General features: G+C 41.7%; 2 protein-coding genes across 5 annotated transcripts; one reads left to right on the top strand and one right to left on the bottom strand.

The window, feature by feature from the left end:
- Nucleotides 1–2,257: 2,257 nt before the first annotated feature.
- On the bottom strand, nucleotides 2,258–8,271 carry LOC106748104 (G2/mitotic-specific cyclin-B3). Of its 2 annotated transcripts, none has more exons than XM_014626318.1 (9): nucleotides 8,183–8,271; nucleotides 7,398–7,791; nucleotides 6,956–7,219; nucleotides 6,154–6,436; nucleotides 5,683–6,015; nucleotides 4,862–5,329; nucleotides 4,588–4,743; nucleotides 3,365–3,645; nucleotides 2,258–3,250 (listed from the first exon to the last, which is right to left on the bottom strand). In XM_014626318.1, exons 4-9 carry the CDS (start codon nucleotides 6,373–6,375, stop codon nucleotides 3,199–3,201), a joined length of 1,512 nt encoding a protein of 503 aa, XP_014481804.1. In that variant the 5' UTR covers nucleotides 6,376–6,436; nucleotides 6,956–7,219; nucleotides 7,398–7,791; nucleotides 8,183–8,271; the 3' UTR covers nucleotides 2,258–3,198. The 2 variants fall into 2 exon arrangements, with proteins under 2 accessions (XP_014481804.1, XP_014481803.1); XM_014626317.1 differs by having other exon boundaries at nucleotides 7,398–7,794; nucleotides 8,183–8,267.
- Nucleotides 8,048–18,992, top strand: LOC106748102 (peroxisome biogenesis factor 1). 3 transcript variants are annotated; one of them, XM_014626313.1, is made up of 16 exons: nucleotides 8,048–8,367; nucleotides 8,951–9,169; nucleotides 9,244–9,358; nucleotides 9,976–10,338; nucleotides 10,739–11,324; nucleotides 12,132–12,358; nucleotides 12,748–12,904; nucleotides 13,142–13,304; nucleotides 13,595–13,748; nucleotides 14,035–14,357; nucleotides 14,588–14,652; nucleotides 14,768–14,827; nucleotides 15,043–15,229; nucleotides 15,335–15,508; nucleotides 18,580–18,692; nucleotides 18,795–18,992. In XM_014626313.1, exons 1-16 carry the CDS (start codon nucleotides 8,101–8,103, stop codon nucleotides 18,865–18,867), a joined length of 3,246 nt encoding a protein of 1,081 aa, XP_014481799.1. In that variant the 5' UTR covers nucleotides 8,048–8,100; the 3' UTR covers nucleotides 18,868–18,992. The 3 variants fall into 3 exon arrangements, 2 of the variants coding, with proteins under 2 accessions (XP_014481799.1, XP_014481800.1); XM_014626314.1 differs by lacking the exon at nucleotides 8,048–8,367 and adding an exon at nucleotides 8,744–8,845; XR_001374718.1 differs by lacking the exons at nucleotides 15,335–15,508; nucleotides 18,580–18,692; nucleotides 18,795–18,992 and having other exon boundaries at nucleotides 14,588–14,690; nucleotides 15,043–15,074.
- The last annotated feature ends 231 nt before the right edge of the window (nucleotides 18,993–19,223 follow it).

The raw sequence follows: 19,223 nt of genomic DNA, 5'->3' as shown, positions 1-19,223 counted from the left end.
GACGGCGTACGTAAGTAGAGTATAAAATGTTACTTCTAGCGCATCCGGGATCGGGAGTTAAAAAAAAAACATATCAAAATCATCGAAATCAAGCGAAACCATCTAAAAAATCGCAGGAAACCTAAGAAAACAATTGTCTCCCAATCACTATTTAGAGGTAAAAATATTTACTATACTTTTTCTGGCGCACCCTTTCTCCTCTTCTGTCAAAGTGTTATCAATTCAGATAATTCCCATGTGCTGTGCCAGCGACGAGCCAGCTTTTGCATTTTTTATGCGATCCCCCATCTTAAGGCGTTTAGCTAACCTTCTTACCAGAAGAAGCTGAGTTTACAGAGCGATCTGAGTCATTATCTAGTGTGTCACCAGATCCTGATACGCTAGAAGACTTATATAGCTTCTCATAATCAAGAAACAATGCTGCACACATGACGACGAAGACCTCGAAATAGAAAACGCACTACGTGCATTCCCATGTAACGAAACTCTATGGCCACCCTGTAGAAAATTTGAAAATAAAAAAGGTTATAACCTTGATAATAATATAAAAAGTTAATGAACTTAACTACACAAATTCAGAAAGAATGTAGATGCATCAGCCTGCTACGCTCAACGATGTGAAAAGTGCGGCGCCTGTCTTCCACGTGGACTGCAAACGCGGCGGCGGCAGCAACAAGCCCGAGTGTTCGCGGCGCGAGAGGCTGCGCGCCTTTACCATAGCCCACCTTCCGCTGTGAGGACTTTGATTTGATTTCTAAGGTGTTTCTTATTTGATTCTCGTGTTTCTTTCTTTTAATCCCCCGATCCCGATCATGGGTGCGCTAGAAAATGTGGGCCCATTTTTTAACGTTTCATCGTCTTTTTTTTGTTATTTTTAAAAGTTTTGAACCTGGTTTTTGTTAGTTTTATTCTGCCTTTTTTTTTTAAATCTTTCAATGTCGCTCGAAATCTCGATGATAATTTTCATGGTGGCAGATAGTGTTCTTGGACGTTTTTAGAGTATAAAACCTCGTTTCTTGAGGTGTTTTGACATGTTTCTTTTTTTATCTCCCAATCCCGAGTGCGCCAGAAGTAATATTTTATACTCTACTTACGTAATACGTACAGGTGTGAGCCGATCGTGCGTATGTATAGTACTTCGCCTATATCTGTCTTTGAGAGGTAACTAGAAATCTAAGGTTCGTCCGAACATCCTTACTATGGTCACGATATTCTTACTGAAGGGACTTTCATATAAATACTGTACACGAGTGTCGCAGTGATTTGTACGGGCGGCCTTAAAATTCCTTTACTCCCCCTCATTTACAATTAACTATTTTCACAAATATATCCCTTATATTCTTCGTTGTTGCGTTTATTCATGATCAATAAATAATACAAATGCCCCAACGTCGCAGAGCTCGGTGGTAATATTATTTTCCATTATTACGAAAATTATGACGGCTATATATTAATCTGTTATGCGTGAGATTCTTATTTTTATGTGTTTCTTACAATTTTTTTAATTTTTTTTTTAATACTTTTTCTCCCGTTTTTTGAATAGCTATAAGTGAATTATATACCGCAGGGGCTCCAACATGCTAATTGATGGATTCAGCAAGAATAAGAGGCCAATCCATAATTTTATAGTAATTTTATAATGATCGACATTTAAAATGCAAAATCATATCAGAGGTGAATCTGACGCGTAAAATCGCTCCATCCTTATACTGAGCCTTTCAATTACACATTAGGAGTAATGGAACTTCGTGACCACCCTGCAGATAATGAAACTTGGCACACATACACACATACACACACACGCGCACATACACACACACTTGTCATTCCAATTTTGTTACATTATACACAATAGGCGAATGTCGATATCACAGGTTCGTCTTTTTTTTCGCTTTCTATTGATAATTCTTCGAATGTTTTCCTTTTCATTCGGGAAAGACTGTTGAGCCACACAATTATATAAGTTCTGTCTCGAAACGGAGGATTTATTTATACTATATTAAACCTTTTCTTCTTCGTTATAACCACACAGAATTTCTAGCACGTCATCTGTCAAAATCTTCTTCCCTTTACTTTTCGAAACTGTCGATTAGATTTATCATTCTGATAAAACAGTTTACGAAGTGTCCACGTTTACAGTTACACCTTTTGTGTAAAACACTGTTACTGTAGAAGCGTGAATATCGATATCTGTCGCTTCGAACAGTCACACAAACCGGGGGCAACCATAATTTCATCTTCAACGCGGAAAGGGATATCTTATATGTATATATATATATATATTTCGCCAAATGTAAAAACATAGCTTAGATCGCCTCCGGCCAATCTGTCATTATATATATAGCTAATGTTACCTTACTGAATGTATCTATCTTTCATGTTACAAGGCACAGTGTCCTTCGGTTGAATCACACAGTCAGTATCGTACCTCGCAAAAATCTGAATTCATCATACGCGCGTGCAACTGCTACATGTTGTGCAAATTTCCACACCGGTAACACGAGTTTTGATTATCAGTCTAGATATAAGGTACAACAATGATACACGTAACAATGCGCCACACTCTCTATTTTCGGAATTTCGAGTACAAGTTTACTGCTTCATCATTCGTCTGTGCGTAATCGCGTTTGTACTATCAATTTAATCGGCGATAAATAGAATTTTCTTTCTTTTTTTTTTTCCCCCCATTAACTCCAGAAATACTGTCAGTCGTGATAGACAGATCGCAGTTGTGTCATGTGAAAAGAAACCCGGAATCAAGTTTGGGACTCGGGACTTACTTCGCGGAGTGTAAAAGCATGGCGCTAAAATAAATTTTAACAAAAAGAAAAAAGTAAGAATAAAAAGTAAATTAGCTTACAAATACTGCGATTGTAAAACGAGATAGATGTTACTGTTAAATATAAATAATAATAATAAAAAGGATACAGGGAGGTGAGTAGAAAAAAAAATGGATGCAGGCTCCTGCTGAGGCTCCTCGAGATTCGCACGAAATTGGTCACGTAACACAAACTTTCGTCCTACGCGCGATACAATTTAATGTTCCTACTTTCTCAGCGCGCTAAGAACTATTCTGTAGATATAATTCTCACCAAAATCGACCAACAATAATTGGTATGACTTCATAATCGAATATTGGGCATCAAAATATCAGAGCCATCTGTCTGTATACATTTATTATACTATCTTAAGCATCATCTATATATCCAATTTGTCTTTTAGGGGAAGTTTTGCTACTTCGAAGAAGATCCTGCAATGCGAGAAAGATGCGTTTAACAACGGTCACTCGCAGGCAACGTTATCGAGAAAGATCAATATTCCCAATTGACACTCGGAGGAAGAAGGAAGGCATATCGATACTTACTTATGACTATACTTGTTGCGCACGGTCATTAAAGCTTCCTTATGCTTCTTGTGCATGCCTTCATTCAAAGTGATGCAGATACTCCTGATGTCTTCCAACGTGTAACCACTGTAGTACTGTAACGTCGCGGTCCATCCGCCCAGATCTTTCATCTGCAACGCTAACAAGAGCGCAGCCGCGGCCATTTTGCTATCGCTGAACGTTATCGTCGTGTAATCCATCAGTGAGTACTCCAATATGTATCGGGCCAAAGTTAACGTGGGCATTGACACTTTAGCACACTGTTTTCGGAAAAATAATAACGGCTAATGCACTGCACAAACTTTCATTAAATTAAAATGCACCAGAGTGATTAATTTTAAGTGACACATTTATTTTGTTCTTGAACCAAACATTTTCCAAAGAGAAAAACATTTCAAATAAATCTTTAACCAGGGTTGGGTAAGTTAATACCTTTTTTTTTAAGTTAAATTAACAATTGATCGCTATAAATTAACCAATTTTATGTTGAAAGTTACATGAATAATATACTGATCTAATTAAGAGCTAAGTTAGAATGAAATTGGGTCCGTTAAAGTTAAAAATCAAGTGAAACGTTTAATTATATAAAACCAATATACATGAAAAAATACTTTAGCTTAATTAAAAAAAATAAGCATATAAAATGTAACTAAGTTTAAAAGTTATCCTGTTTAAATTTAAATAAGTTAATTCCACTAATAGTTAACTAAGTCAAAAGTTTTTAACCTTTCAACACTTTGCCGGCCGCTGTCACGTACACGTGACTTATTCATCATTGTTGCTCTGCATCAATATGTGTACTTATGCAAACATCGGAATGAAGCATCACCACTGGCGAAAAGAAGTCACGTGTACGTGACAGCGGCCGATAACAGTTGGCGAAGAAACGTCACGCGATAGCGGCCGGCAAAGTGTTAACGTAGCTTTTAATTGAATTAACAAGTTACTATCTAACCCTGTCTTTAACTTTTTGCTCTAAGCACTAAATTGTAACTTGTAATTATAAATTGTAATTTCTAACAAAAAATGTTTTTTGACGCTTCAGACGTTGTTTTTCTGAAATTTAAGCGTTACCACGGCTTTCGGCAGCGCGGAAAGTGCCTTTCGCGCCACTTAAAATAAATCATGTTGTAGGTGAAAAGATCGTATAAAGCATATTCGAAGGCAAAGGGATGTGACAAATGAAGGGAACCGTCACTCACCCTAGCATAACGTCGCAGGAACCTGTAAGAGAGAGGTATTCCCAAGTCAAAATTCACTACTTTCAGGATATTCATCTCCATCTTGATGATCATCCTCTGCGAATACGCGCCGTCACATATATACAAGAAATCCTCTATCATCGGTGGTATTCTTTCCTGCAACCGAAGTCGAGAACAAGTTCTTATTCGACTCATATTGTACGGGATTTAGAAGACGATTTTGTCAGATGACTTCGAGGAAGTTCCGGTAGAGATGAAATTCGCCGGAACTTACGTCGTATTTGCTCGCTATGAACAAACTCGCGGCACCCAACAACTGCAGGGTCTCCTTGCCGACTGTCATTTGCGACAAATACAGGTCGACCAGTTTTACAGCCAAATACAAGGTCTCGTGATTGAGCTCGAACGACTCTTGCACCTCGACCATCCAGTCGACCAACATAGCACGCATCCATCCTGAGAGACACACTTGCCTCTCCATATATTCGACAATGCGAAACTTGTTTTCCCGTTCCCTCAGATATTGGAAGATGTCACTCGCGTAATTCGACACTTGCAAAGGATCTAGCCAGTTTTCGGCGTCGAAGTCCCACAGAACACCGTCGGGCAGCAAGTTCTCGGGAATGTCGTCCGTCAGAGTGACGGCTGGTAACACCTTCTCCTCGTTGTTGTCTTCGTGCCTTTCAATCGGGGCTACCACTTCTGCTGCTTCTACTTTTACTTCTTTCTCGCACTCGTGAAACTGTAAATTTGTTCAAACCGGTTTTACAGATAACAGGTACAACAGAAAACTTATTGTTTACTAACACGAAACCGAAATTTTGCGCAAAGGTAATTTAGCGGTCAGATGCATTAATGAGAGTGTCGCACTGCTCAATCTTCAGATTCTTATAAATAACACAGTGAATATTTTTTGAAACTTCACGAGCTTTGATATAAAACATTCGAAGTATTTCGGCGGATTCCAACCGTTGCATTTTTTTGGGTTACTTTCCGGATAAATTAATATCAAATTGGCAGGAAGTGCCAATTACGTTTATTCTTTTTCCTCGAATGAAGTACACTGTAACATACTAAAAATAGTATTTCACTCACCTTGGTAAACATGAGGCCATTTTTCACGTTTTCCGTCACATCCTCTAACGCGCTGACGTACAACGAATTCTCACCTGATTTCTCCAAATCTAAACTTGATCTGATATTTACAATTTTCGGTGGGACGTTCGGATTATTTTCATCGTTAATCACATCTCCTTTTTTATTAATGGGCCTGACAGCAAGTGGTGGTGGTGGTGGTTGTATCGCTTTCAATATGATAGTAGCTTTTGCTACACGCTTTTCCGCATTATTTTCTATGTTCGTTTTGATCGTTTGAGGTGCTACTTTGTTTTGTAAACGATTCTGTTCTCCCAGTGTCTTTCCGATAGCCTTTAAAACCAAGATGATAAAATATAATAAACTGTACAGAATCAAGAGTAAATGATAAAATATAGCGATATATAATCAAGTATGATAATGAATACGGTAATGTCTGGCATAATAATTGTGAGTATCACATATACTCACATTAGTAATATTGGCGAAAGCAGTTCTCTTTGTCATTTTGTCTTTAGCTGGCGAAGCTTCTGCTTTTCGCTTAGCGCGAGTTTCTCGACCTATGATGTTCTGTTTGTTTAACACATTGTTCAATAAGGAATTTTGATTTTGACTTCTTGTTGTCACTCCTTTTCTTACAACAGCGGTATTCTGCCCTCTGTTCTGCTTGAGCATCACTCTCGGAGGCGCCATTGTTGTGTACAAAGCAACTTTGATACGGTATAACTCAGGTTGTCCCTTGTGTTCAGGTTTTCTATTTATTATTATTAATAAGTATTATTTTCAATTACAACAAAACAGCGACTCGCCCGATAATTTTATTTCTACCGATTTTAATGTTTTTCAAAATCGGGTAATTTATTTATGACACAACGGTATACCGGTGTTCAAAATATTTGGTTTAGTTTTCTATCTTTTTCGAACATCAATCAGCCATGTTTTACGATAGAGACGCGCGAATATCGTCGGGGAAGTTTGCGGAAGATCATGAACAATGACAGTGACTTGGCTCGACAAAGGACTCGCTCCGATTGAGTGCAACAAAGTCAGATTTAAACAAGAATCTACAACTACACATTTCGACAAAGTTGACAGATTCTCGTTCATTCTCAAGAAACCAATCATTAGACTCATTTCTTAATTGAAAAAGCACAAAGATATAACAAATGGAAGTCTAATAACAATTTAATCAATATTAATATCGTAGAGTTAATTAATTAACAGATGTAAACATCGTTACATCTTTACATATTCTGAAAAAATCGCCCTTTACCTTGGAAAAATCGCCAGGCTCGTCGTCCGAATAAAGAAGAATCGGAGGTTGAATCTCTGTCAATGTGTGCGGAGATCCGTGCCAATCCCTGCGTCAAATTCTTATCACCGGGTGCACTCGGAAGCGTAAGAAACTTGCATTTTTGACGTCGCGCGAGAAAAAACGCGGGAGTTCCTCGGCGAGGTTCCTCGGTCCAGTGCGGCCAACTGTTTCCAGTCCGCTCGACAGGCTGCTTCTTTCTCTCCGGAATCCTCTCGAGACGTGCTGCAATCGTATTAATTTAGCGAACGATCTCACTCGCACCGGTTCACGCTGGTACAGGGCGATGTGAGGAAAACCGTCAAACAGCAACGGCCATTACGATGATGGATGGGAAGGATCAACGTATACGTTGGACTCTCGCGTACTCTGTGAACATGACTTGAATTATACAAATTCTTACCTGCGAGCGTTTCTTCGTGGAGGAGGCTGCGGTAATTTACTTAGGAAAACATCCAGTCTCGTGTGCTCCGCATTACCCGGCATTCAGTCACACGCTTGGTACGCAGCGGACTACATCCCTCGTTTGCGCACAAACTGTAGCCAAGCGCCAGTTGATGTCATTCAAACTCACAGTTATGGAGTTAGCGCGCGCCGATTGGTCGTTGCGAGATGTCGGCGGAAAGGACGCGCGTATCACGCGCTGTTCGCATGAGCAACGTTCCCAGTATCGCACTATGGATAAAGTTTAACTGCATACGGTTGCGACGCTAGCTGTCGCCTTCCTTTCGATGTCAGCGGCCATCGATCACGTGACGATCAGCCATGTTGCGGGTTGTACGGGCGCTGAATTCGAACTACTTCAAAAGACGGTAAATCAGATCTTGTTTGAGCCATCTATCTTTACCTTCAGATACTCCACGGCTCATTTCATTGGCTACGATGCATCTGAAGGTGAACTTAAGACTGTCTTAAATATAAGATCCGACTATAAATATCGGTAATAATGTGCACGGGTGCATCCAGTCGAGGTCGCTATTAAGGCGGTATTTATAATCGAACCTTGTGATTAACATAATAAATAAAAACATAACAATTGTCCACTATTTATTGTGAATTATATTGTATCTTAGAAAAATGTGTATTGTAATAACTTCGTTTAAGAAATGTATTATATATTAGACATCATCCTTCGTTTTAACATTGTTACATGTACGCATATGTGCAATGGCAATTGCATGCAACTACCTAGTAGCAAAGTTCAACAGTTTCCCCTAGGAAAAGAGCGTGGTCGCACGAGCCTCGTTGTGTTTCGTCAGTTCACGGCCGCTCGCAACGAGATGGAACACGAACGTTTGATTGTGCAGTATATCAAGGCGAACAACTGTTTCACCGGTCTCTCGAATCACTGGACGCGCCGTATGGCAACTGAGGTCAGTGTTGTCTCTTACACGATTCCACGATCCTTTATCGCAAATATCACACGTCGCGTCGTCGTCGCGTGTCAGTCGCGAAACGCCATCTGCAGGGACGGGCAATAATCGACGTTACGAGTCGATATTCGATTGTTTTTCGTCGTATATTATTCGTTTTTGCCGAATTCACTATTCTAGTGCGAGAAATGCGTACACTAAGGCGTTCATTTTCATTCCGCTTATTATTAAAGTGTATTAGTCGACCGTTAAATAGTAAAATTTGCGAATGAAAAATGATGGAACTAACGCAAATAACGGGTCACAATGTTGCGGGTCATTTAGCCAAGACTCAAACCTCGTCTCTCTAACGGGTTCTTTACAAAGCCGCTAGATGGCGCTGGAGAGATCGTTAGCTTATTTCCGTGATTAAGAGACGCAATTGTTTCGTATTAAAATCTTAGAGTTAGGTAGGGTGAAGGATGGCATGGTGAGAGTGGTAAAATCGAAAATTTCTGAGAAAATTGATCACGAAATATGATTCATTATTATCGCTAGCGACTGTCGAAATCTCGACCGATAATACGACGATTTTTAATTGCAGGAAAATGTGATCGAAGTAACGCGCGACACGAGTGTGTATTACTTCTCTTTTCTTACGTCCAACGTTATTTCGAACGGCACGTTAGGCATCGGAGCGATTTTTGCGAGAAGCCTGAACATACAAGAAGGGGACGAGGTGTTTGTGTCCACTGTAAAACAAGTCTCCTCGTTGAGCAGTATTAATGTCGTTCCCCTCACGATGAACGATCGTGAGCTTCTGGTACGAAATTCTCTATTGCGCGTTGGTCAATTAATCGTCGTATCGCTTAATCGAATTTTTGTACTCGACTGTAGGAATTGCAAATGGAAAAGGTGCAGTCGAGTCTCTTGAGTCAAGTGAGAGTCGTCGCGAAACGGCAGCCGATCGTGGCCTGGGTCTCAAAATTCTCCTCCGTAACTTTTGTCGTAGGCAAGTTGTTTCCTTTGCGTTGCGTTAAATTAAAAGCAACAGAACCTTCAAAGAATCGTGTTATTCCCGATTGCAAATATCAGATCCGATTTTGATACTTTCGTTACCGAGGAGGCGTCGATAAATGAAAATTAAAAGTCGAGCGAATCCCAAAAGTTCGAGTGGAAATTGGATTCTGATAAATTAAGTTATTCGAATATGAGTGGATTGTTATATATGTATATCGAAATAATTGTAGTTTAATTTATCGGAAATATTTAATTCCTGCGTTTTGGCTGGAATCGAAGTGCTGAAAGCAGAGGATGAAATTTCCGAGAACAAATGGGAAATGGACGATTCAGGGTGATCCGAATAATCTAGAAATAATCGGGAAAAACTGTGCGGTTTCTCCAAAAATTCTTTATAACGAAGGATCTGGAGCAACGACTGTGTCAAATAAATTTGACGGGAGGGAGAATATTAAAAAAAAAAATAGCTGCCGATTCATAATTAAATACACCCCTTCAATTTATCATTTAATATTACATTCTAAAAAATATAGATAAACAGAAGATCTTCGATGACGAGTCTTTCCTTGGTGTTATTTAAAAAAAATATTTTGTGTGTGATTCTTATAGAGGATTTAGAACCGAGATTTTCGTACGGGCTTCTGCAACAGTTCACAGAGGTGCACGTGCTCGATGCGGATGCAACGAGGAAAAACGCGGACGTTATCGAGCAGCCCGGCGTAATGCGCAATGCTCTGGCCAGGATCTTACCTTATTTTTCCAAGGAGCACAATGCGGACGATAACGCGTCGAACTGCGCGTTGCTGCAGGACTTTCGCAAGAGAAGCCTGCCTCGTGTGTTTCGCGTGTATCCTCTGCCGTTCACGAGCACCATAAATCCCACCGGTTTGATACTGAGAGCACCCAGCCACATTCTGATACCGAGACGCTGTTTGCCGAAGAGCGCGAGGTCGGCGACCGGGAGAATAATGTGTAAATTTCGATTTTTTTTTCTTCTTTTCCTCAAAAATCGCACCGAAGAGGAAAAGGGCAATTTTGGTTTCTCGGTGGGAGACTTCTTCCATTTGGGAAACATTTAACTGTTTACCTGGCTAGATACTTGGGGCGCGAATAAATCATTGGGTGTTTCTAACGTAGGTCTAAGATTTGTCGAAATTTGTATACTTCTTTAATAATGCAGATAACATTGTTACGATACAGAATATTGAACTCGAAGTTAACGTTTCGATTTACCTCCGTATCGGATAATCGTCGCTCACCGCGCGGAAAGCTAATTGTCTCACAAGTGAATCAATGGACGAAGCAATGAGCACAATTACCTTCATAGAATTCGAAAAGGCTCAGAGGGTTCAAAGAATGGCCTTACTTGTAGGTAAGGTCAAGAAAGTACCGGAGGAACGGCAGCGGGTCAACGACAGCGGCACGAATTTTTTGCGGGACGGCGATTCGTCCGTTCTTTCCAAAGTTTCCGACGAGCTCACCGCGCGGATTTACGTTCTCGAGGACGTCTTAGAAAGGGGCGATGTTCCCGACACGGGTTATTTCGACTTGGACTCGATTCACTCGCGTGCTTACGCGTCGGACAGTCTGAGGATCAGCCTGCAAATAGGAGCGGGAAGCAGGATGGTCGTGCAGCTAATCGAGGAGAGCAGACGACCGAAGCCGACGTCGTTGGACGTCTTTGCCGCGGAGGGCACGACGGTGCAGGATTTCCGAAGCTACGTGAAACTCTACTCGAGGGACCAGCCGTTGCTGCTCAATTCCCGCTCGATTTTGCTCGACCAAGGCAGACGCTACGTCGTGCAGATGTCGCCCGAGGATTGCGATTACGCGTTCCTGGACGACAAGGATATCGAGAGCCTGCATGTACGCGTTCAGCCCGCCTTGTACTCCGCCAACGCGGAGATCTTGGAGGCCCACTGCTCGGAAGATTTGAAACTGGGGAATACTTCCACGAGGTGAATCGAGAAATTTCACTGTTTCTGTTGTTCTCATATTTGTTGCAGTGAAATCTCGAAAAGCCGGGTCGCTGAATCTCGAGCGATTCGCCGCTCGTACAGAGCGAATTCTCCATTTCAAATTGTCGAGTGAATGTCTTCGCTCGAAATTGAACAATGAATCGCTCGAATCGATGTGTTTCATCGTCGTAAAGCCAAATTTGCTCTGATCGATTAAAAGATTCACTCGTATGGAGTCGGAATCCGGTAAAAGGCATTTTGTGCTTGTTAAAATTGGTCCTTGTTAAAATTTTTGTCAAGTTTTTCACATACCCGTATGTTAATTTGACATATTGTGTTTATATTATCTCAACATTTTCCGTCGAATCGATATTCAACATATGCAAGTGTTAAAGTATGTGAAATGTGTCAAATTTAACGCAATATTTTTTATTGTGTAAGAGTGACTTTCTTCAAATTCGGATCAAACTGGTCGATAAATAATAATACTAATTACCGACACCAATTTCCAGTTTTGAAACTTGTTCAATAATAATCGAGAAGTTAATAATGCCTATCTTCGTCCGCAAGATAGAGCGGATAATATTTGACCGACGGTAATTTTAGATCGCCGATTAGATCAATTAAAACTTGCTGAAAGTCACCCTAAGCTTAGAGATGAGACATTTACTCTTGCGAATCCTCATGCGCTGTCATACCGTAAAAGAAAAAAAAAAGTCGAAGCTTCATTCACAAATTGGGTGATTTCGCGTGAGATTATAATCTGTCGCGCGAAATTTCACGGAATATTTCACGAACGAATTGCAGATGTGTGGAGAGCGTTCTCGACAGTTGCGAAAAGGCGCTCGATCTCGGCCTGGGCTTGCGAATTAAACCGGACACGAAGGTGAACTTCCTCTACGATCGGGAAAATATCCTGATCTGCGGCGACCTGGGCTCTGGCAAAACGACCGTCTGCAAAATACTGATCGATCGTTGCCGCAAGGAGCCGTGCTTCGTGCACACGCGCGTGATCGATTGTAGATCGCTGAAAGGTAATCGCCGTCGCGATGGGTTCCTCTCGCACTTAATCTTCACTTATTAGCGTTAAATTAATATCTTGACTTTTATCACCGTTTTCTCACCGAGGCTGTGTTGTGTTTCTACACAGAAAAAAGTGCTAGATCAAGTGAATAATTCCTCCAATTTCTCCTTAGTAGATCTTTACTCGGATTAAGTAAATATTACTTGAATGTAGAGATAAAAATTGTATTCAAGTAATATTCACTTGATTTAATATAAATTTGCGTTACCATTTGAATCGGCACACCATCCGGAGAGAGACTGGTAAATGGTTGAAGGAGAAGTGCAACTTAAAGTTTAATGTTATATTATGACAGTTATTTTGCGATATCCATCAGACGCATTATTAATTATAAATTAGGCAAGAAAGTCGAGACAGTGCAGAAGATCTTTGCGTCGGCCATGAACGAATGCGTGTATCATCAGCCGTCTATATTGTTTATGGATGATTTGGAGTGCATCACTAATGCCTCGTTAAACGACGAGGAAAATACGGTAGACGCGACGAACGCCTCCAGGTGATTAGATACATATTCATCAATCTGCTAATTTAACTGTGTAATAATTGTTGACTCGAGAGCAAAATGCGCAAAATATTTGGAGAGAATACAATAGTCACATTTTAGTTTATGTCGATGTTACCTGCAAAAAGGCATTATATTTCCCACAAGAAAAAAAAAATTGCCGACCCGACCAAGGATCATTTCATTCCACGGGATTCCCCGTAATCAAACGAGACTTCGTATCAATTTTAGAATCACCGATATGCTGATCAACACTGTCACGCAATACCAGAAGTCCCATTACATCTCGATCGTCGCCACTTGCATGAGCGTAAACAAGATCGGTTTGAAATTACGACCGGCAAGGGGGACGCAATTCTTTAGGACTGTCCTGTCGATTCCCAATCTCAACAAGGTATTAAGTAGAAATTATTTCGGGAAGGCGGAGCACGCGCGATATTAATTGGCGAAATCGTTATTCACGGTCCACGCTAATTAGTAGGGAAAGTCCGCTTTGGTACTTCAGAAGGACGTTCTAATATTTTTCATGCTATTAGACGAAACAAATCGTTGAAATATCGTAAAATTCGATTGCTCCCGCACATTTCCCGTGCGTTTCTGATCGAATTTGCAGATTTGTCGCGTAAATTATGACGCTCGTTCGACGAAACATACGCATCGCTAATTCGCGTCGTGATTAATCAGGAGCACAGAATCGATATTTTGCGAACAAGACTCAAGGACAAATTGCCCGAGGACATGGGCTGGGATCACTATGGGAACAAGACTGAGGGCTGGATGCCTCAGGATCTCGTCGACCTGTCGGAGAAGGCGATATTTGCCGCATGGAAGCGTCACGGTAACGAGACTGGCGGGTGTTAATTTCTAAAAAAAATATCGACGAATACCACAGACGTTTCGAATATAAAAAAAGAAAATTAATTGAAACAAAAGAAATTAGTACAAGTGACACATACGAGAAAAGTACATACGAGAAAAGAAAAATAAACATTGATGAAATTTTTAATGTTAATATTACAATTCGTTATTTAATTGGTGACACGATCAATTGCTTAACTAATTACTCAATTATACAATAAGTGATACGATCAATCAGTCAACAAAGCGTCCCTGTCTGCCTCAAGCGGCGGCGAAATCCGAATCGCGAGTGATCGTGACGGAGGAGGACATGAGTGTCGCGCTGGAGAATTTCACGCCGATCTCCATGCAGGACGTGCAGCTGCACAAGAAAGGCGGTCACTCTTGGTCCGACATCGGCGGACTGTCGGACGTGAAGAATTCCCTCACGGAAATTCTGCACTGGCCGCTCAAGTATCCGGAGATCTTCAAGAACGCCCCGATAAAGCTCCAGAGCGGCGTCCTGTTGTACGGGATGCCCGGCACTGGCAAGACGATGCTGGCGAAAGCGATAGCCAGTGAATGCGGCGTGAATCTGATCAGCATTAAGGTAACTTCCTCTTTCGCCAATAACGTTATGATGAATTTAATTTAATAATAATGAATATTTAATAATACATATCGATGAATATTCAATAATTTCGTCAATGACGTCAGTGAAAATAATGAATTTCATTATCATTGGATGATAATAAAACAAAAATATGTGCATCGGATCTTCATGTATGTCCCTAAAGAATTTTCTCTGCGAGCTTTTCCTAGGAATGAATTTTCTTTCAGGGCCCAGAATTGCTGTCGAAGTACATTGGTGTTAGCGAGGAATCCGTGAGAAATGTGTTCGAAAGGTACGACGAACCGAATTTCTGACTTGCCGGTTCTCATTGTACGTTTCAATTACGTAACTTAATATTTTCATCCGAGCATTCTTAAATATTACACTCTTTCATCGTATATATTTAGAGCCCGTCGCGCTAAGCCGTGCGTTCTGTTCTTCGACGAGTTCGACAGTCTTGCGCCCAGGTAAGTGGCATACTCGATGTCAAAACTTATTTATTTTTATCTGTTACTTGATATTTCACCTTAATATCGACATAAGTCATTTGCGTACATTGCAGTTGGTTTTCGATTCTTGCGTTGTACGTGCTCTTTAGTGCCCATCGCGCCAAGTTTCAATTTTATCTTATTCTTATTCGTGCGAGTAATAAAATGATAAATCCATTTCGACGTTCAATCAGACGTGGGCACGACAACACTGGGGTGACCGATCGGGTGGTGAACCAGTTGCTGACGCAGCTCGACGGAGTTGAAGATCGCGAAGGGGTGGCTATCGTGGCTGCGTCCTCAAGGCCCGACATGTTGGACCCAGCCCTGCTAAGACCGGGACGTCTCGACAAGTGTTTGCATTGTCCCTTACCGAACGAGGTGAATCCTACACGTTCGATGATCGATCTTTCTAAGTCTCGTCGGGACTTTATATCAATTATTTATTAATCACATTCGACAGAATTGCTCGTCTCCCTGTTTCAGGAGGAAAGAAGAGAGATCTTCATGACGCTGTGCAACTCCCAAAACGTAGACAGTGCGAAATTGGATTTGGAGGAATTGACGCGGCTCTCCGATGGATTCACAGGGGCTGACATCAATGCGACGATTATTCAGGCGAGATTGGCAGCGTACGAGAACGCCGTGGCGACTTCGACCGTGAGTTTATTCGCACATTCATACATTCCCACGCATTTATTTGTTTGTTCGTTAATAGAGAGTGACACGGTGTGACGAAACTTCGCAATAGGTAGGATCCATCGGACACAAAATATTCCAGCTATATAGTGACATCGGAAATCTCGCGTATAAATTTTATCGCAATAAATTTTCCAGCTCGTTATTAGTTGGTTGCTGGCTGATTACCCGCTAAAATGGTGGAATTGGCTTTGTGATCTAGCCATTACGTTTCAAATATGGCGAGTGTAAATGGCGCGCTGTCTATTTTAAAATATATAATCTAGCTACTGTACATTCGTTAATAGCATTTGAAAATTATGACATAAAAATTTTTATTGTAATTCCATTTGTCCGATCATCGGCCAACTTATTTATAGTCGTTGTCTAATCACTAGGAGAAATGAACGTTACGTTACTATCTAATAGCGATATTAGATCCAAATTGATGATCTCGTGGCTGGACACTTGCGAAGTTCAATTTCTACCAGAGGTCCCGCGCTCGTAAGAATCCCGAGACTGAGGGAAGAATTGATTAAAAAACGTAACGAACTTTCGCATCAACTCAACACATTATTCAGTCATTGAATCTTGCGAAGAATTTGCACACTTGAGCGTCGGAGATGCGTCGCTTCCCAACGCTCAATTGCCTCCGGAGAAGCCTCTCGACCGTCGAATTCGGAAACACCCGGAGAAACAAGGAACGAGTTGACGTTATCGTCGCTTGTCGCATCGGTGCGATCACTACCGATGAACCCGAAGAAAATGATTCGTTAACGTCCCTCGCAATAAGCACGTGCGAGTATTCGGGCATACACGAGGTCGGTCGGGGCGCGATAAACCCGAGCGGCGGGACTTCGCAGGGTGGCCTCCACCTGCCGACCCGCGATCGATCTCTCAAACCACCTCGTTGACTCGGACTTTTGTGCGAAACGGAGATCGCGTCGCTAATGGCCACATCATTTTGTCGTTGCTGCCGCCGCAGCAAGAATAATCTGTTGTTGCTGTTGTGTTGTTGTATCTGAGTATCGTCGTCGTAATGAAAAGCGCTTCTCGCGCGACTCGCCCGAGAATCATTTGTAGGGGAGCTTCCGAAGTAAGATAGTGCGTAATGACGATAATATCGTTAGGTGTGCACCCTACGGTGTGTACACACGGGAGCGCGCCTGGATAGGGGGCGGTGAGGGCGGCTGAGGAGGCAGGGGGATCGAAGGGGGCCGCAGGGGCTGTAGGTGCCGCGATATAACCGAGGAAACGTAGACCAGGTTTATTAGCGCACGGTGCCGAGAGCGCCGAGCGACCAAGCGCTCCCACCCCCCCTTTGGCGCTCCGCTTCATCCCCCCCCGGCCACCCCACGCCTCGCTGAACGTCGAGGGGGTTATTATCTTATGCGTTATAATGATACGCGGTTTAGGGCCCGCAGCGGTCCTGCAAGATCGAAAGCCAGGCAGCCATTCCGTTAGTTACAGCGCTCGTTNCCCCCCTCCTCTCTCTTCTCTCCCTCTCCCCCGAACGTCTTCGACGTGCTTGCCGTTAATCCTCCGCACATTCGCGAGTGTGTCTCGTACATATTCATTTGTACCTATCGATTCAACTCGGCTGACGTCGAGCGGAAAAGCGCTGTTTTATCTCAACGAGACGGAGGGGGAATATTTTCTGCGCTCGGTGAACTTGGATCAGGGTCATTAATCGATGGTTAACGTAATCATTAGTTTGATTCGGGATTTTAGGCAAAAGTTTGTCGGACCGACGTTGCTTTCGTTAGCTTTCGTTTCATCGAAAGGACGAGTCACTTTACAGACGTAGGTTCGAACTTTTATCCGAAAGGTGGCGGAAAGTGGTGGGTGATGATGGTAGATACTTTAATTGAATATGACATATGCACACTTTTCTTAACGTAACCAAAAGATCCGACGAGCTTTTGCAAGCTCTGAATATTCTTCCTACCGAACAGAAGAATATGAAAAGTGCACGCGGAAGATATTGTAGTAAAAATTACTACAAAATTTTGCAATACCGAACCATAATGAAATTATAATGTGTGTCGTAATCTTCAGTGACGTATTTCATCGTACACATCACTAAAGGCTGCAATACACATAATAATTTTAGCCGTAACTCCGGTACTATCCGGCATTACAAAGTTTTGTAATAATTTTTACTAGAATATTTTCTCCGTGTGTGAACAATTCACACCGTGTTTTATTATTAAGATATAATTAAGTTATTCCGTATGAGTGCAAGAACAGGGGGGAAATTTAATGGTCACTCACATGCTCCGTCTGTCTGGTCTAATTAATCAGAATTGCTTAATCGGGCCCGCGTTAAGGTCGCAGGGGCGTCTCTTAAGAGAGACTCACGACGCGTCTCACGGGAAGCTATTAATTAATTCGCATCGGAGAAAACGAAGTTACACGGCGGCACTTACCTCCCGGAAGAACGCGAGTATCCAAACTGTGCGTCTAATTAGCGAGCGAGTTTCCGGAGAGCGCGTCGCGGAAAGAGAGAGGAGAGAGAGAAGGAGAGGGAGAGGACGAGATAGAGACGCCTCGGCGTGATAAGCGATTATGCGGATAGGAGCGTGGGATGTCTCTGCCGTGGCAATGTGGACGTGCTTAAATCCAATAATTAATTCTAATCGGCGCTGCCGACACGCAACATTGAGCTTTTGCAGCGTTGCGCCGGGACGGACTCAATAATATCTTTTCGAACGCTCCGCGCGACGAACGAGATAGCGAATGATAAATTACATGTTTCGAATGCATAAAAGATACAATATTGCCCTATCATATTTCAATATAATATTTCCTTTTATTCAGGTTAAGACAATAACTATTACTGCCTTGAATACACTCGAAATATATATGATACAAGAGTAGTATAGGGGAAAATTGATCTGACAGAAATTGCAATGATCGCCTGTAATCGTTAATAAAATATCGAATTTTTTGAAGCTATTCGAGATGGCAATAGTTATTATCTTACCCTGTATATATTGATATGTGTTATATGCGAAATATTTTATGTTAATTTTTTCGCTTACCAATAATAGAACGGCAAAATCGACGCATCCGACATCAAAGTCGTGCAGAAGCATCTCGTGGACTCCGTCAAATCGATCAGGCCGTCCTTGTCCGCCGCGGAAAAGTCGAAATACACCAACGTGTAAGTAGATATGCGTATGTGAAAAGAATTCGAATTTAATTTTCTAACGAATGTGTACTAAAACGACGTGCTCGTGACGTTCGTGTTGTTTTGCCGTCATAGTTACGCCAGGTTCTCCAAGGATGATACTTATGTGGAGGATGTCTCGAAGAACCAGAAAGCGACACTGGCTTAATCAGAGACGCTAATCCGCGCTTCTCTATGCGCATTTTCCAAAGATGAACATATTTTTATACCAAAATAAAAGAAAAGGTGTGCGTATATTGTTGGAAACGTATGCAAAAATAACATAAATCAAACAAATAATATCTGGCTTTCATTCAGATATACCTCAATCTTGTGAACTTCGTTAGATACGAAAATACTCGCACAAATTAAGCGAGTTATTGTACGGAAGCGCAGGGTACTCCCATTTAATGAGGAAAAAGGAATATCTTTTTTCAAATACAACATTACTTTAATCCTCGTGCTGAGACGAGAGGAGCTCAAACGACAATTGCACGCGCGTCTCCCGGGGCTTGCGCGTTTCCT

The sequence above is a fragment of the Dinoponera quadriceps genome, unplaced genomic scaffold (assembly GCF_001313825.1).
Source record: "Dinoponera quadriceps isolate SergipeBrazil2010 unplaced genomic scaffold, ASM131382v1 scaffold2420, whole genome shotgun sequence".
Classification (NCBI taxonomy): Eukaryota; Metazoa; Arthropoda; class Insecta; order Hymenoptera; family Formicidae; genus Dinoponera; species Dinoponera quadriceps.
This window is presented reverse-complemented; position numbering and strand designations above follow the sequence as displayed.

What these genes read in the sequence shown, in the direction of transcription:
- LOC106748104 (XM_014626318.1), bottom strand. Translation starts at nt 6,375, where the DNA reads ATGGCGCCTCCGAGAGTGATGCTCAAGCAGAACAGAGGGCAGAATACC. An exon ending in CTTTCGCCAATATTACTAAT is followed by an intron (nt 6,016 to 6,153) that starts GTGAGTATATGT and finishes TTGGTTTTAAAG; the next exon opens with GCTATCGGAAAGACACTGGG. An exon ending in TCATAGCGAGCAAATACGAC is followed by an intron (nt 4,744 to 4,861) that starts GTAAGTTCCGGC and finishes CTTCGGTTGCAG; the next exon opens with GAAAGAATACCACCGATGAT.
- LOC106748102 (XM_014626313.1), top strand. Translation starts at nt 8,101, where the DNA reads ATGTATTATATATTAGACATCATCCTTCGTTTTAACATTGTTACATGT. An exon ending in GACGCGACGAACGCCTCCAG is followed by an intron (nt 12,905 to 13,141) that starts GTGATTAGATAC and finishes TATCAATTTTAG; the next exon opens with AATCACCGATATGCTGATCA. An exon ending in ATTGTCCCTTACCGAACGAG is followed by an intron (nt 15,230 to 15,334) that starts GTGAATCCTACA and finishes TCCCTGTTTCAG; the next exon opens with GAGGAAAGAAGAGAGATCTT.